Source organism: Neophocaena asiaeorientalis, unplaced genomic scaffold (assembly GCF_003031525.2).
Source record: "Neophocaena asiaeorientalis asiaeorientalis breed wild unplaced genomic scaffold, Neophocaena_asiaeorientalis_V1.1 scaffold479, whole genome shotgun sequence".
Lineage (NCBI taxonomy): Eukaryota > Metazoa > Chordata > Mammalia > Artiodactyla > Phocoenidae > Neophocaena > Neophocaena asiaeorientalis.
Window position 1 is genome coordinate 3,159,216 of NW_020173774.1, and position 15,387 is coordinate 3,174,602.

A 15,387-nucleotide genomic window follows, 5' to 3' on the forward strand; every position below is an offset into this window, starting at 1 on the left:
CCCCCGCCTCTGCAGGCGACCCTCCAACACTAGCAGGTAGGTCTGGTTCAGTCTCCCCTGGGGTCACTGCTCCTTCCCCCTGCGTCCCGATGCACACACTACTTTGTGTGTGCCCTCCAAGAGTGGAGTCTCTGTTTTCCCCAGTCTTGTCGAAGTCCTGCAATCAAATCCCACTAGGCTTCAAAGACTGATTCTTTAGGAATTCCTCCTCCCGTTGCGGTATGCGGGCCTCTCACTGTTGTGGCCTCTCCCGTTGCGGAGCACAGGCTCCGGACACACAGGCTCAATGGCCATGGCACATGGGCCCAGCCGCTCCGAGGCATGTGAGATCTTCCCGGACCGGGGCACGAACCCGTGTCCCCTGCATCGGCAGGCGGACTCAACCACTGCGCCACCAGGGAAGCCCATCTTTTATAGTTTTTAGTGTACACATCTTGCTCATATTTTGTCATTTATCTCTCTTCTTTTGATGGTTCTGTAAATGCTATCTTTTATTTATTTATTCTTATATTATTGAAGTATAGTTGATTTACAATGTTGTGTTAATTTCTGCTATACAGCAGTGTGATTCAGTTATAAATACATATACATTCTTTTCATATTCTTTTCCATTATGGTTTTTTTTGAAATGTCAATTTCCAATTGTTGATTGCCTTCATATAAAAATAAAATTGGTTTTTGTATACTGACCTTGTAGCCTGCAACCTTGCTAAACTTACTTATGTCAGTTCTAGTAGCTTTTTTGTAGATTCTATAGAATTTTCTACATAGATGGTATGTCTTCTGGGACATGTCCTTTCTAACCTGGATACCTTATATTTCTATTTCTTGCCTTACTGCACTGACTGGAACCTCCAGTACAATTGAATAGAAGTGGTGACAATGGACATTTTGGCCTTGTTCCTGACCTTAAGGGGAAGCATTCAGTCTTTCACCATTAAGTATGATGTTAGGTGATGTTAGCTGTAGGGTTTTCTAAATGCCATTTGTCCGGATGAGGAAGTTCCCTTGTATTCCTAGCTTGCTGAGAGTTTAAATCCAAAATGGATGTTGGATTTTATCAAATAGTTTTTCTGTATCTATTGATAGAATCATATGATTTTTCTATATTGGTCTGTTAATATGGTCAATTATATTGATTGGTTTTCAAATATTAGACCGACCTTACATTCCTGGGGTAAACTCTGCTTGGTAATGATTATATATTATTGGCTTTGATTTTTTTTTTTTTTTTTTTTTTTTTTCCGGTCCGCGGCCCTCTCCCCTTTGTGCCCTCCCCCGCCGCAGAGCACAGGCTCCGGACGCGCAGGCTCAGCGGCCATGGCTCACGGGCCCAGCCGCTCCGCGGCATGTGGGATCTTCCCGGACCAGGGCACGAACCCGTGTCCCCTGCATCGGCAGGCGGACTCTCAACCACTGCGCCACCAGGGAAGCCCTGGCTTTGATTTTTTAAAAATTTTGTTAAGTACCTTTGCTCCAAAGTGATAGCTTGAATGCAATGAGATGGATAGAGTTGGGTGTTTTTTAAATTACTGATTTCCAATTTTATTTGTTCATTATATCTATTCTTTGTTACACGTTGAGAGTTCTTTTGTTCAGTAAGTGATCTTGTGTATGTAAATGTTCTATGTGTGCTTGATAAGAATGTAGTCTCTCATTTTTGGATACAGCGTTCTTTTTTTTTTAATTAATTAATTAATTTGGTGCATCGGGTCTTAGTTGCAGCCCGTGGGCTGCTTAGTTGCAGCAGGCGGGCTCCTTAGTTGTGGCATGCGAACTCTTAGTTGCGGCACGCATGTGGGATCTAGTTCCCTGACCAGGGATCGAACCCAGGCCTCCTGCATTGGGACCGTGGAGTCTTATCCACTGCGCCACCGGGGAAGTCACCGAGGTTCTTTTTTTTTATTAAAGTATAGTTGATTTACAATTTTTTGTTAGTTTCTGGTGTGCAGCAGAGTGATTCAGTTTTATATATATATATATATATATATAGCAGACTTAGAGAATGGACTTGAAGGCATGGGGAGGGGAAAGGGTAAGCTGAGACGAAGTGAGAGTGGCATTGACATATGTACACTACCAAATGTAAAATAGATAGCTAGTGGGAAGCAGCTGCATAGCACAGGGAGATCACCTGGGTGCTTTGTGACCACCTAGAGGGGTGGGATAGGGAGGGTGGGAGGGAGGTGCAAGAGGGAGGGGATATGGGGATATATGTATACATACAGCTGATTCACTTTGTTATACAGCAGAAACTAACACAGCATTGTAAAGCAATTATAGTCCAATAAAGATGTTAAAAAATATATTCTTTTTCATAATCTTTTCCATTATAGTTTATTACAGGATGTTGAATATAGTTCCCTGTGCTATACAGTAGGACCTTGTTTTTCATATATAGTAGTTTGTATCTGCTAATCCCAAACTCCTGACTTTTCCTTACCTCATCCCTTTCCCCTTTGGTAACCATAAATTTGTTTTCTGAGTCTGTGAGTCTGTTTCTGTTTTTGGATACAGGGTTCTTAAATGTCCTTTGTATCAAGCATGCTAAATGTGTTTATCTTCCTGTGTCCTGAGTAATTGTTGTCTGGTCTCACTCTTTGTTTTTGTATTGTTTTTTTTGGCTGCACTGTGTGGCTTGTGGGATCTTAGTTTCCCCACCAGGAATTGAACCTGGGCCCCAGCAGTGAAAGCTCTGAGTTCAGGGAAATCCCTGGTCTCACACTTTTTTTAAAATTTTAAATTTATTTATTTATTTTTGTCTGCCTTGGGTCTTCGTTGCGGTGCGTGGGCTTCTCATTGCAGTGCGCGGGCTTCTCATTGTGGTGGCTTCTCTTGTTGCGGAGCACGGGCTCTAGGCGCACAGGCTTCAGTAGTTGTGGCACGCGGGCTCTAGAGTGCAGGCTCAGTAGTTGTGATGCACGGGATTAGTTGCTCCGAGGCACGTGGGATCTTTCGGACCAGGGCTCCAACCCGTGTCGCCTGCATTGGCAGGCGGATTCTTTACCACTGTGCTACCAGGGAAGTCCCTGGTCTCACACTTGAATAGTGGTTTAGTTGAGTACAGATTTGTCAACAGCTGTTTGACAATACAGTATACCATTATCTTCTGACCGCTGGGTTTGCTCGTAAGACATGTTTTTTGGTTTCATTAGTTGTTTCTTTGTAGGTAACCAACTTTTCCCCCCTCTGGTTGTTTTTATTATTTTGTTTTTAATCTCTGGTGTTCTGTAATTTCACAACAGTGTGTCTAGGTGTGGATTCATTGTTATTTACTGTGTATAGGAATTGGAGTGCTTCCTTACTCTGAGGACTCATATATCTCTTCAATTTTGGAAAATTCTCAACCATTATCACTTCCTTTTCTACACCTCTTACTGGAAATATATTGGACCTTATTATTTGATCCTCCATGTCTCTTAACTTCTGTTTCATATTTGAAAAATCACTTTATAATTTCCTTTAGCATATTTATTTCCCAATTCACTATTTGTTTCTTCTTGACTGCATCAGATCTGGTTGTTCTTCATTTTGAATCTAATGACTACCAGTTCCTTCAAGCTCTCTTATGTTCTTTTCAATATGTCTAGGTTTTTTTAGAGTTCTGTTCTTTCATTATGGATTCTACTCCTTTATCCCTACAATAATTTTAAATATTGTTATTTTTAGTCTTCTTTTGATTGTTCTACTCTCTCAGTTCTTCTTTTCATTGTGTTACTGATTTTCCCTCATGGCGAAAAGTATGCTCACATTTCCTCTGTAATTAGTTATTGTGCATTTTGTGAATTCATCTTCAGCAGAGGTTATTTTCTGTGAGTGTCTCATTCCTAGGTTGTTGAGTGGCTTTACAGTGGTTTCTGCCAAGGAGTTTTCAGTGGTTTAGGACTAAATTTTTCCATTAATTTCCTGACTTGGGGTTCCCTTACCACATTTTGGACTATATATCTACATGTGTCTTGGGGTTTCAGTTTTTCATTAAATTTTATTTTCCCCACCTAGAACCTGACATGTTTCCTTGCTGCTTCCATGACCTAGGTCCTTTTATTCATGGAGGGAACAGCCCGAAGGACCCCAGATACACCTAGTGTCTCATTTCCAGTTCCTAAATTCACGAAGGCCTAAGGCCACATTTTGTTCTAAACTGGCATTAAAGCCCAAGTTCCACAGGCCTATATCCAAGTCAGATACCAGTTTTGACCTGTCAGTTCATGGACTTATTATTCAGGTTTCATGTTTTCTTTTTGTTTCTGGCACCTGAGAATTTCTCTTTCCGTCTGGCTATGTGAATAGTGGTGCTGTGACCATTGGTGTGCAAATGTCTGTTCGAATCCCTGCTTTCAATTCTTTTGGGTATGCCTCCAGAGGTGGAATTTCTGGTTCAAGTGGTAATTCTATTTTTAATTTTTTGAGGAACTGTCATGCTGTGTTCACTGTGGCTACACCATTTTCCATTCCCACCAGTAGTGCACCAGGGTTCCAGTTTCTCTACATCCTTGCCAGCGCTTGTTATTTTCTGCTTTTTTTTTTTTTTTGGCCACGCCCTGCAGCATGTGAGATTTTAGTTCCCCAACCAGCGAACGAACCCGGGCCCTTAGCAGTGAGAGTCCTAACTGCTGGACCGCCAGGGAATGCCCATATTTTCTGCTGTTTTGATAATAGCCATGCTAATGGATGTGAAGTGACATTTCATTGTAGTTTTAATTTTCACTTCCCTAATCTTCAGTGGTGTTGAGCATCTTCTCATGTGCTTCTTGGTCACTTGTATGTCTTTTTATCTTTTACCTCTGATATTTTTCCTGTTTTACTGCATATTTTCTCTTTCATTTGAATTAAGATTGAGCTTGTCAAATTTCATAAGGAGCCTGATTGGGAGTGTATTGGATTTATACATTAATTTGAGGATTAATGGCATGTTTACAGACTTGAATCTTTCTATTCAGGAACACTGGGTGTCTCTCCAGTTGTTTTTTCTTTTTTCTTCCCCTGAATTTTCAATAAAGCTTTATGAAGATTTTGTACACTTTGGATTTATTCCTGGGTATTGCATCTTTTATATTGCAATATATGGATTATATTGCAATATATGGATTATATTGCAATATATGGATTACTGATAATGGTGGGTGGGATGAACGGCTTATTTGTTCATGTTGAGACCTACCTTCTACATTATTTTCTTTTATTGTTGATTGACCCCACTAGCTTGGATTATCACCTCTTATGAGTTTAGAATCTTTTGCAAAATCAGAGCTATCACAACGCATATTTTTTCTTCAGATCATTTATGAAAATATTAAGCAAGTTCTATCCCAGAATTTATCTCCATGATACCATAGTGTTTGTATTTATCCATCTAAAACAAAGTTTATTCCTACTCTAGTCTACCATGAATTCTCAGGAACCTTAACAATTAGACGTCTCCATCTAGAGAAGTCCTTAGGTATCCCAATCCTTTGTTTCTATCTAAGGAAACTCTTTATTCTTAGCCAAATGGTACCCGTCAATTTTTATTTTTTTAATTTTGGCTGCACTGGGTCTTTGTTATGGTGCGGGCTCTTCGTGGCAGCGCACGGGCTTCTCTCTAGTTGTGGCACGCGGGCTTGTTGCCCCGAGGCATGTGGGATCTTAGTTCCCTGACCAGGGATCGAACCCATGTCTCCTGCATTGGAAGGCGGATTCTTAACCACTGGACCATAAGGAAAGTCCCTACCCTTCAATTTTGTGTTAATCCTTTCCTCTCTTCTTTTCTCTCTCTCCCCTTCTCCCCACAGTTCTTCCTTCTTCTCTGCCTCCTCGCCATTTTTCTTCTTCTTTTTTTTTTCCTGTGTAGCTTTGGACCTGAGCAGGGACTAACTTGTGACCTCTGCTCATCCCCAGCCAGGACATCACAGGTGATATTTACTATTTCAACTTTGCCAACGGGCAGTCCATGTGGGACCATCCCTGTGATGAGCACTACCGGAACTTGGTGATCCAAGAGCGCGGGAAGCTGTCGACTCCTGGGGCCATTAAGAAGAAAGAAAAGAAAAAGAAAAAGGAAAAGAAAGACAAGAAGGACAAAGAGACCTCCAGAAGTCCCCTGGTGAGTCAGTGGATGCCAGCTCTCAGAGAGGCCAGGCCTGAAACCTGAGGCATATCGGGAACCTCTAGCTGTTTACAGCTGGGAGGTTAAGAATGACGACAATAATATAGTAACTTTTTGATAGTGCCTCATCTGAATTATGCCTGTCTTCTGGCAAATTTTCCTTTTAGGCTTCTAGAAGTGGTTACTATCTCTAAGCAATTTCTTTTTCCCCCTTGGGAGGCACATATGACATAATAGGATTAGTGAGGCAGTGCCCTGCTGAGGATGGGGTTTTGCAGTGACGCCGTCTGCCCCTCTGGAGAGTTGGGGGCACAGGGAGCACTTGGTGGAGGCCAGAGAACCCAGAGGAGCGAGTGCCTCTCCTCTCCTTTCCGAGCCAGGCTTTCCTCGTGTGGGTTCATCATGTGTCTCGGTGGTGCAAATTCCTAGATGTCTGATGAGCCATAATTCAGTTGTCAGAACATCAGTGCCTTCAAGATCCAGAAAGAAAAGCTTGAGGCTTTATCTGGCCCTGTGGATGGCCTTTGCTGCCGGTGTCCTCGGTTCATGGTGGATAACTGACATTTGATTGCAATGTCACCACCTTGGTCCCAAGTAGCTTTTTTACTCAGAGTTGAAAGTTATCTTTCCCATTATCATTCTATTTGTCCCTCCAGGTGTGAGGCAGGTGGGCCACATTGAGGAGAGGGAGGGACTTGGGAACCCAGTTCAGCCAAGTGGGGAACGCTGGGAATACCATTTTAACCCTCTTAATGGTCGAGTTGATTTGCTCTCTTATTTATAGTCTTTATTTCCCACTGGTGCCTGGTGCTTACTTTTCAGTGAAGATTTCCTCCATCTTCCTTCCTTTGCAAGGTGTCAGTTCTGACATTGGATAGTTGCTGATGAATTTAGCTCTTTTAATCATTTCCAAGCTCTACAGTTACTCCCTCCCACCCCAATATTACTAATCATGGTTCTGAGAAATAAGACAGCAAGTCCATTCTTCCAGGTGGAGAAAAGAGAACAGGTAATTTCCAAAGAGGCTGAATTTTCTAATGGCATGTGTTTGAAAGGTAAAAGATGTATAATGGGCTTTTCACTAACCCCGGACTATTTTACATGATAATCAGCATCTGGGCAGGCTCTGCCATGGCTGAAGGTGAGAGAGGGAATGAAGTGAGGGTTCTGGGGTGGAGGGCTGGGTAATAGACTGAGCTCTGGGTGTGTGACTGAGTTCCAGGAGCTCCCTGTTAAAAAGGATTCCTCCTGTGGTTTCAGGAGCTGAGGGCAAGTGGACTGCCCTGGGCTGCCAGTCTGGATCTTAGGGCTCAGGACAGGTGCAAACCAGTTTGTCCAGGGGCAGGCCTGACCAGGTGGGCGACCGGGCTCAGGTGGTTTGGGCTCTCTGCAGGAGAGCTGGGTGGAGTTTAGGGTGAATGCAGGATGTGGTTGATCTTTTATGGTTTTGTCTACCCCAAGATTCCCTGACTGTGGACCTCTCTTGAGCAGTGCCAACTCTTGCCTTTGGTAGAAGACCTAGTCCAAGTTCCCAAGGCTCGGTTCACTGCTTATGTTTCCCCTCTTTCCTCCCTTCTTAGACTCTTTCTGATAGTCCTTGATAAGGATGGTGGATTTTATGAAATTAACCAATCGCAGAATTGAGAGCTTGATGGTACCTTTGGGGTAATCTAGTTGGTGATTTTCAGACGTTTGTTAGCAATGGAACCCTGTCTTCACATCAGTTCTCCCATAGAGGGCCAGTGGATAAAGAAGAAGTGGAGCTGCTCTGGTTGAACCTGGGGGTGTGGGTCTTGGTGATGCCTGTTCCCCATCACATGCCCACTATAGCAGCCCCCAAGGTACCAGGCGGAACCAATATGTGGGTTCCATGGCGCAAGGTTTGTAAGCCATTGATCTCATCGAACCTCCTCTTTATAGATAAGGAAACTAGGGCCCAGAAAACAACAAAGCTCAGGGAGTTTTTAGCTTTTCTTTCCTCATGGGTTTGTGTTTTTCTTTAAATGGAGGGTGGGTTTCTGCTAAGGGTTTGCCAAGGGCTAAGGTAGCAAGTAGAAATCAGAAGCGCTTTGTCTTAGTTTTCTCTGCCTGTTTATATACCCATCTAGGAAACACAGCCTGAGCAGGGACTTCTGCCTTCTTCCTCCTTTCTCCGTGGCCCATCCCCTCTCTCAGCATCTGGGCTGGCTGATCTGGACCTAGACCAAGAGATGCAGGCTAGAAGTGAGGGCTCCTTTAAGAAAGGGAAGAGCCCACGTATGCTGGCTGACATCCCTAGGTCTCTCACGGGCTCCCTGCCCAGCAAGCTACAGCCACTCTTCAAGGGCCAAGCTTCCCGAACCCACCAGATCTTTGCCGACGTGGAGAAAATCTTAGGCAGGGCCCCAGCCCACTGCAGGACAGAATTAGGTGATCAGCAGGGTCTGGAGAAGCCCCAGCAGGCGACAGAGAAAATCTACCTGGGGTTTTCAGACCCTGAAATAGAAGAGCTGGAAATGAGGACCAGACAGCAGAAACCTGGCGCTTTGGGCCCTGACCACAGCAGGCCCTTCCGGAACGGGCAGGATGCGTTAGAGAGCAGGAGCCAGGCCTTGGTCCACTTGAAGTTTTTGGAAGCCCTCAAGGGCCTGCAGCTGAAAGGGGAGCAGCACAGCCATAACATGGCCAAGCAGAGCTCCACTGGCCCTGGGGGGGACAAGGGCCAGAGCCCCATTCCCTCACCATCCCCTGAGGAGGATCCCTCCCTGTCCCTTTGTTCTTCTGACCCCATGCTGCCTGCCAGGAAGAGCAAGCCCTTCTTGTTAGTCAGCAGCCCAGCTGAAGACCAGAGCTGGCAGGGCGTTTCTGGGGAGGAGAGCAGCATGGGCAGGGGCAGGAGGAGGAGAGAGCCCCCGGGATTGTGGATGGGACAGGTCTCCAAGCTTGTCCACAAGGACGCCCCTTGGGGCAGCAAGAAAATAGAGCCCGAAGACCCTGAGGCTCCAGGGGCCTCAGCCATAGGTCCACCTCAGGGGCTCTTGCTAATACCCCCTGATACCCTGGTCTCAGAACCAGCCCAGAGCGCCCCTGCAGTCGCCTCGCAGGCCCCTCGAGGGTCTCCTGCCAGTGAGAAGACACCACCCCCAGGCTCTCTGGAGCCCCCTGCAGAGGACAGGAGGCTGGGCAGGTTTGGGCCTGACTTGGAGAGCAGCAGCAGCAGCCTGGCCTCACACCTGGGCTCTGAGGTCCTGGGGGAGGTGACCAACTTCCCGTGGGACCTGCAGAGCTCACGGGGATCTGAGCGGGGTGTGGGTGAGCTAGGCCCCGGACCCAGGGAGCAGCACCCCAGCCCCTTCCTGGCGCCCCAGTTGTCCCACATGCAGAGCTCTGCCGAGGAGCAGTCAGAGAGTGAAGACTACTCTGAGGACCAGAGGTTCTACCAGCACATCCTGCAGATGTTCAAGCTCTCCAGGCGGCCGGAGGGCCCAGGGCCGCCCGAGAGCGCGCGGGACAGGCCGTGCAGAGACCTTGCCAGCGTGGTCTGCCGCCTGGCAGCTGAGTCTTCCAGGATGTCTAGTGAGGGCGAGCACGAGGCCATCAGAGCCATGGGCTCCAGGTTTCTGTCTTGGGGGCCAGAGACGCGGGAGCATCCTCAGAAGGTGGCCGGCGCCCCGGCTGGGCAGGAGGCCTCTCAGCAAGCTCGTTTCCGGCCAAGCAGCAGCCCCCTCAGGCAGGGGCTGGTCAAGCTGAGTTCCAGCAGAGGGCTTGCTACAGAGCCAGGCAAGATGCAGCTTCTCAACCAGGTAGGCTTCTTAGAGAGCACGGCCTTCAGGCTCAGTGAACTTGACAGGGAGGGCGCAGGTTGAGCTGACACCCTAACACAGCCAGCAGGTCTGCTTTCCTGTTATCTGTCCTCCCTTGGTAACTATTGATCCCTTAACCACCCAGGATGGCCATCTTGTGGGTTGACATGCGGTTCCTGTTTCTTCTGCCCCATCACCTGCAAGATAGGGGCTGAGGGTATCTAGACTTCCCTTCTCTTGACCTAACTGTACTTCGTGGGTGGTTCACGCGCTCTGACGATGCTCAGTTTTGAGGGTGAGCAAGGTGGCACTTATCCTGGCACTCATGCAAGATATAGGTACTGTCCCAGGATTTGGGAAGCCTTCCCCATCAGCTGGTTATGGAGAGGTCCTCCCAAGTAGACACCCTACCCCCAGCCTCTGAACTTAGTCCCTTCTGGGAATCACACAGAACTAGAGAGTTAACACTGTCATGAGAGGCTGAAGCCCAGGCTCTCTCTGCCGTTCAGTGAGCTGCTTCTGCTCCTTGCTTCCCAGGGTTTCCAGAACCATGTGAATAATCTGTGTCAGACTTGTGCTGACCACGTGAGCCTTCACTTCCTCCCCTATTGGGCTCTACCAAAGGGTTGGGCTTGCCCTGTCATTCCGACTCTTTTTGCTTTTAAAGAGTCACCACTAGCTTCATTCAGAAGTCAAATTGGATCCCAGACCACCCTGGGGGTCGATCTGCATTTCCCCGGCTATTCTTTGGCTGTTGCCCAGCTGTGGCTTTACCCAGTTGTTACCTCGGTTCCTAATTGCTGGCGTGCCCTGGTTCTCCGTTAGCTCTGATAACTGCTGTAGCACTATAAATATCAGATAAGCTGCAGATTATCCTGGAAGTTTTAATTAGCCCAATGGCAGCAAGTTTATCCTCTCCGAAGGACAACGCCACGCACAGCCCATAGTGCGTGATCAGCTAGGAGCCAGGGATGTATAGTTTCCCTGCTAACCGCTGATTTGGTAAAGGCCTGGGAGAACAAAGCCCTCAGCGGGTCTGTCTCCCTCCCTCAGGCCCCCAGCACGTTAGCAAATTAGCCATGTTAGGAGTCTGTAATTTTCCATACATATAGTATGGGAAGAATTTTACTCGCTGATCCACTGGGCTGGCTGCGGGGAGCAGGCTGGGTTTGCTAACAGTTCACCTCAGAGCAGATTTCCTGGGCTCCTTTTCTGCCATAGCCAGGAGGCAGTGTACAATACTGGCTTAGAGATTGCCCTGCGTTCCGGTCCCACGTCTGCCCTCATTGCAGGCCCTATGATTTGGGGCAGGGGTCTTGACCTCACCAGTCTCCGTTTGCTCTTGTGGGGACTGTGGCCTCAGATGGTTTTGACAGTGAAATGAGACAGGTGCTTACCCCGGTGCCCAGGGCTCAGGCAAAGTTGGCCAATTTTTTTATTATCAGCTCCTTTTCTGTCTAACGAAGATACCCTGCAGCAGGCCAGGTGACTGGGAACCTACAAAGGTTTGGGAGGGGATCTCGTGTCACCTTTCAGATAAGCATCTGATGCCCTTCCCATGCAGAAATGGGTTGTGTTCAGAGCCCACCCGATGGTCTGGCCCCAGGCCCAGCTGCGGGTGAGAAGATGGGCCACCTGAACTCTGCCTGACCTCCTCAGGTTCCCCTTTTCTCTCTTCAGTCCCCATGGGATTAGAGAGGAATGGAATTTTTGTGTTGTTTTATATACAGTTTAAGTTTGAGGATATTTAAAGAGCTCTTTGTAAACTGTCCCCAGAATGCTATCCTGCCTCGGCTTCTAAGCCCAGACTCTTGTGATGTGAATCCCTGTAATGATAGCAGTTCCACAGCGCTGCTGTAGCGCTGGGCCACGCACACATGCTCCTTGCTGTCAGTATCTCATTTGAATTTCTCAACAAACCTTCTTAAGTAGCAAGACACACATCATCTCTGTGCAGAGGAGTAAACTGAGAATCCACGAGTCCGTGAGCGACCCAACGTCTCACAAATTCTGCCACCCAGTTGGTTCTCTCCCCAGTCCTCCCTGGTACAAAGCCTTCGTTTGGCCATCCCAAGAACAGGGCGAAGGAGGGGCCTGCACAGTCCTCTGGCGAGGCTCCCTCCAGCCCCTTTCCTCGTCAGTGGAGAGCGGAAAGAGAGTTCTTTTGTTGCTCATGTGTATCTTTCATAGTTAATATTTATTTTAATTGAAGTAATACATGCCCATGTTATTAAACAATGTCAAGTCGAGCCAAAAGGCATAGAACGAAATATAGCAGTTCTCGGGTGTGGGTACCCCTCCCCAGAGGCAACGGCTCTCTTCCCAGTGTTTGCTTCCATATTTGTAAATAATATGCTTAGACCGCTTTTTCTTGATTCATCCGTTTTCAACTGTATCTATTGAGACTTCTCATGCTGGTAGATGAGGCTTTTGTCTCTTCTCCCCCCAACCCCCCAACTTCCTCTGTGGCTTCGGAGGGAGAGCAGAGTCCTCTGCAGCATCTGCCAGATGTGAAAGAACCATTTGCTGAGAGACAGGCCCAGAGTTACGAGAATCAGGAAGCCAGCCCGTGATTCTCGCACGGCTGGCACAATGGTAATTTCTGGATGTTGTGTTTCATTAGCAGCCTCCGAACGGAGGCGGTTTAAATTTGAGCGGGCAGGATTTAGATCTTTTATTTTTATATCCATCTCCACACTCTCAGAGCCCTGTGGTTTCTTGGGTTTGTAACAGGATGTTTTCTGTTGCCCAGGCCCTGGGCTCCCCGTTAGCCCCTGTCCACATTCCTCTCGGGGGTCTGGCCCCGTTAAGGGGCCTGGTGGATGCCCCGCCCTCTGCTCTTCGTGGATCTCAAAGCGTGAGCCTGGGGAGCTCGGTGGAGTCTGGTCAGCATGGAGAACTCTCAATGGTAAATGCTTCTTCTTGTGTTCAGTGTAGTTACCGTGGGGCCTCCATGTTCCATGCTAGGAACCGTGACCCATGGATGAGAAATAGAGGGCATGGGCTGAGTCCTTAATGCTCATAATCTAGTGGGGAAGGTGAGTCACACCTGGAGGATGCTGAACAGGGGCTCTGGGTGGTGGAGGATGGACCCAGGGCATAGGGACTGCAGTGGTGATTTCCCAGTCCCTGCAGCCAGGGCAGCAGGAGTTGGACAGGGAGGGATCAGTGAGCTGGAGCTGCTGGGGTCAGCTTCCTGGAGGTGGTGGGCTTGCTCTGGGAGCCGTCTAAACAGAAACAGAGAGGAGAAGGCAATCTGAGGGTCTTCCCCATAAGTGCCTTGGTTTTCCTTCTCTATTTTGGAGCCTTCACAGGGTCTCAAGACTTCTGCGTATACGAAGGGTCTCCTGGGCTCCATCCATGAGGACAAGAATGCTCTCAGCCTCTTGGCTTTAGGAGAGGAGACCAATGAGGAGGATGAGGTGGAGAGTGACAACCAGGTAAGAATGAATCCTTTTCTTGGCCTGGAAACCCTCTGTGCTATGAAAAAAAATTTTTTTTTTAAAAATTGTGGTCAAATATGTCTACCATTTTAACCACTTTTAAGCGTACAGCTCAGTGACCTTAACTACCTTCACAGTGTTGTACAGTCATCACCACTATCCATCTCCAGAACTTGTTCATAATCCCAGAGAAACTCTGTACCCTTTAAACAAAGCTCTGGATCCTCCCCTCTCCCCAGTCCCTGATCTACTCTCTGTCTCTGTGAATTTGCCTATTCTAGACATTTCATATAAGTGGAATCATACCGTCTTTGTCCTTTTATGTCTGGCTTCTTTCATGTCGCATAATGTTTTCAGGGTTCATCCATGTTGTAGCACATGTGGCTGGATAATATTCCATTGTATGAATATACCATATTTTGTCTAGCCGTTCATCTGCTGGTGGATAGTTGAGCTGAGCTGTCTTTACCTTTGGGCTAACCTCTGTGCTACTTTGAAAATAAGTGAAAATGATTTTCCAGCCTACAGCCTCATTCCTTGCTCAGTCTGTATACCTGCTGGGTCTGACCCAGAAAGTATAACCAGTGAGGAGCTTCTCGGCCCCCTGGGCTGACCAGTTTCCTTGCCATCGTTTCCATTTTCAGAGTGTCCGAAGCTCAAGTGAGCTTCTTAAGAACCTGCACCTGGACATCGGGGCACTGGGGGGTGACTTCGAGTATGAGGTAAGAGCCTGAAGCCCCTGCAGGCAGATGCCTCAGCCTGGCAGGTCCCTCATTCCTTTCTTTTTTTAAAAAAAAAATTTATTTATTTATCTATTTGGCTGCGCCGGGTCTTAGTTGCGGCATGCGGGATCTTTAGTTGCAGCATGCAGGATCTAGTTCCCTGACCCAGGGATCGAACCCAGGCCGCCTGCATTGGGAGCGCATAGTCTCAACCACTGGACCGCCAGGGAAGTCCCCCTCCTCCCTTCTTAAGCCTTCCTCCTTGTGGGAGACTTATTTGGAAAGAGTACCATTTTGTCCCAGTCCTGTCCAGATGGGATTTCTGGGGTTTGGGGAGGCACAAGCGGGAAAAGGAATTCATCCATTCACTCATTTCTCAGATAACCACCGTTTATTGAATGTTTCTACATGAGGCACTTTGCTAGGTGCTATTGGCCACGCACGCCTCAGTTAGCTGTGATCCCTGCCCTCAAAGAGTTTACAGTCTCATAAAAGAGAGACTTACGTAGCTGGGACTCGGAGTGGAATGCAGTGCCGCCGTCAGGGTGGTAAAACACAGTGTTGTGGCTGGGGAGAAGTCGGGGTCTCCTGTCCGTTTGAAAGGCCTTATTGAGAATCTGACATCTGAGGTGAGCCAGGAGGGACGGTGGGCGGGACCGGACGAGCAGAGGCGAGTGGCGAGGGAGAGCTCCAGCTGCAGGGCACTGTGCAGGAGCGGAGCACGAGGGTGTCTCCTTTGCCTGGAGCCCAGGGCGCGTGTGGGAGAGGAGTGGGAAGTGGGGCTGTGGAGGTAGGTTGGGCTGGGTCGTGGAGGACCCGAGTGCCAGCTGAGAAGTTGGGACCGGGTTACACCGGCATTGGGAGCCACGGGAGGGTTTGAACAGAGGTGTAATGCTGTCCCGATGCTTAGCATTTGTCGAATGCTGGCTGTGTGGCGGCAGCTGTGCTGTGGTCGATCCCAGCACTGGTAAGGAGTGGCCTGGGCGGGCCTCTGGGAGCGTGCAGTTGGAGAGAAAGGATGCTGGGCACTCTGTGCTTAGTGAGCGCTTAGTACATGTTGAATAAATGAATATTTAGGAAACTGTAAAGCAGGGCCAGGTGTATAAAGAGCTCGAGCACAGGTACACTCTTTGGAGGAGTTCTGAGGGCAGAGAAATTACCTGCCCAGAGATGAGGGAGAACTTGGATGAGACAGCATTTGACCCCGGTCTTGAAGAGTAGGGAGGTTTTAGATGTGGGGGTGGAAGGGATGTTTTAGGCAGGTGGACAGCTTGAGCAAAGGCACGAGGCCTGGGAAATGCAGAATATGGATGGAACTAGCTTCCGGAATATCCCCCTAGTAGTCCTGCTGCTTC

At 47.9% G+C, this 15,387-nt stretch overlaps 1 protein-coding gene across 12 annotated transcripts in view; it reads left to right on the top strand.

Moving 5' to 3' along the window:
• CEP164 (centrosomal protein 164) overlaps window positions 1–15,387 on the top strand; it is a 69,687-nt gene that overhangs the window by 14,261 nt on the left and 40,039 nt on the right. For 10 of the 12 annotated variants that reach the window (XM_024751775.1, XM_024751770.1, XM_024751776.1 and 7 more), the window contains 4 exons: window positions 5,878–6,082; window positions 12,620–12,775; window positions 13,173–13,307; window positions 13,955–14,032. In XM_024751775.1, coding sequence (XP_024607543.1) covers window positions 5,878–6,082; window positions 12,620–12,775; window positions 13,173–13,307; window positions 13,955–14,032 — 574 coding nt within the window. Of the gene's footprint in view, window positions 1–5,877; window positions 6,083–12,411; window positions 12,463–12,619; window positions 12,776–13,172; window positions 13,308–13,954; window positions 14,033–15,387 lie in introns of those variants that run through there. The other 2 variants (XM_024751774.1, XM_024751782.1) reach the window with 2 other exon arrangements.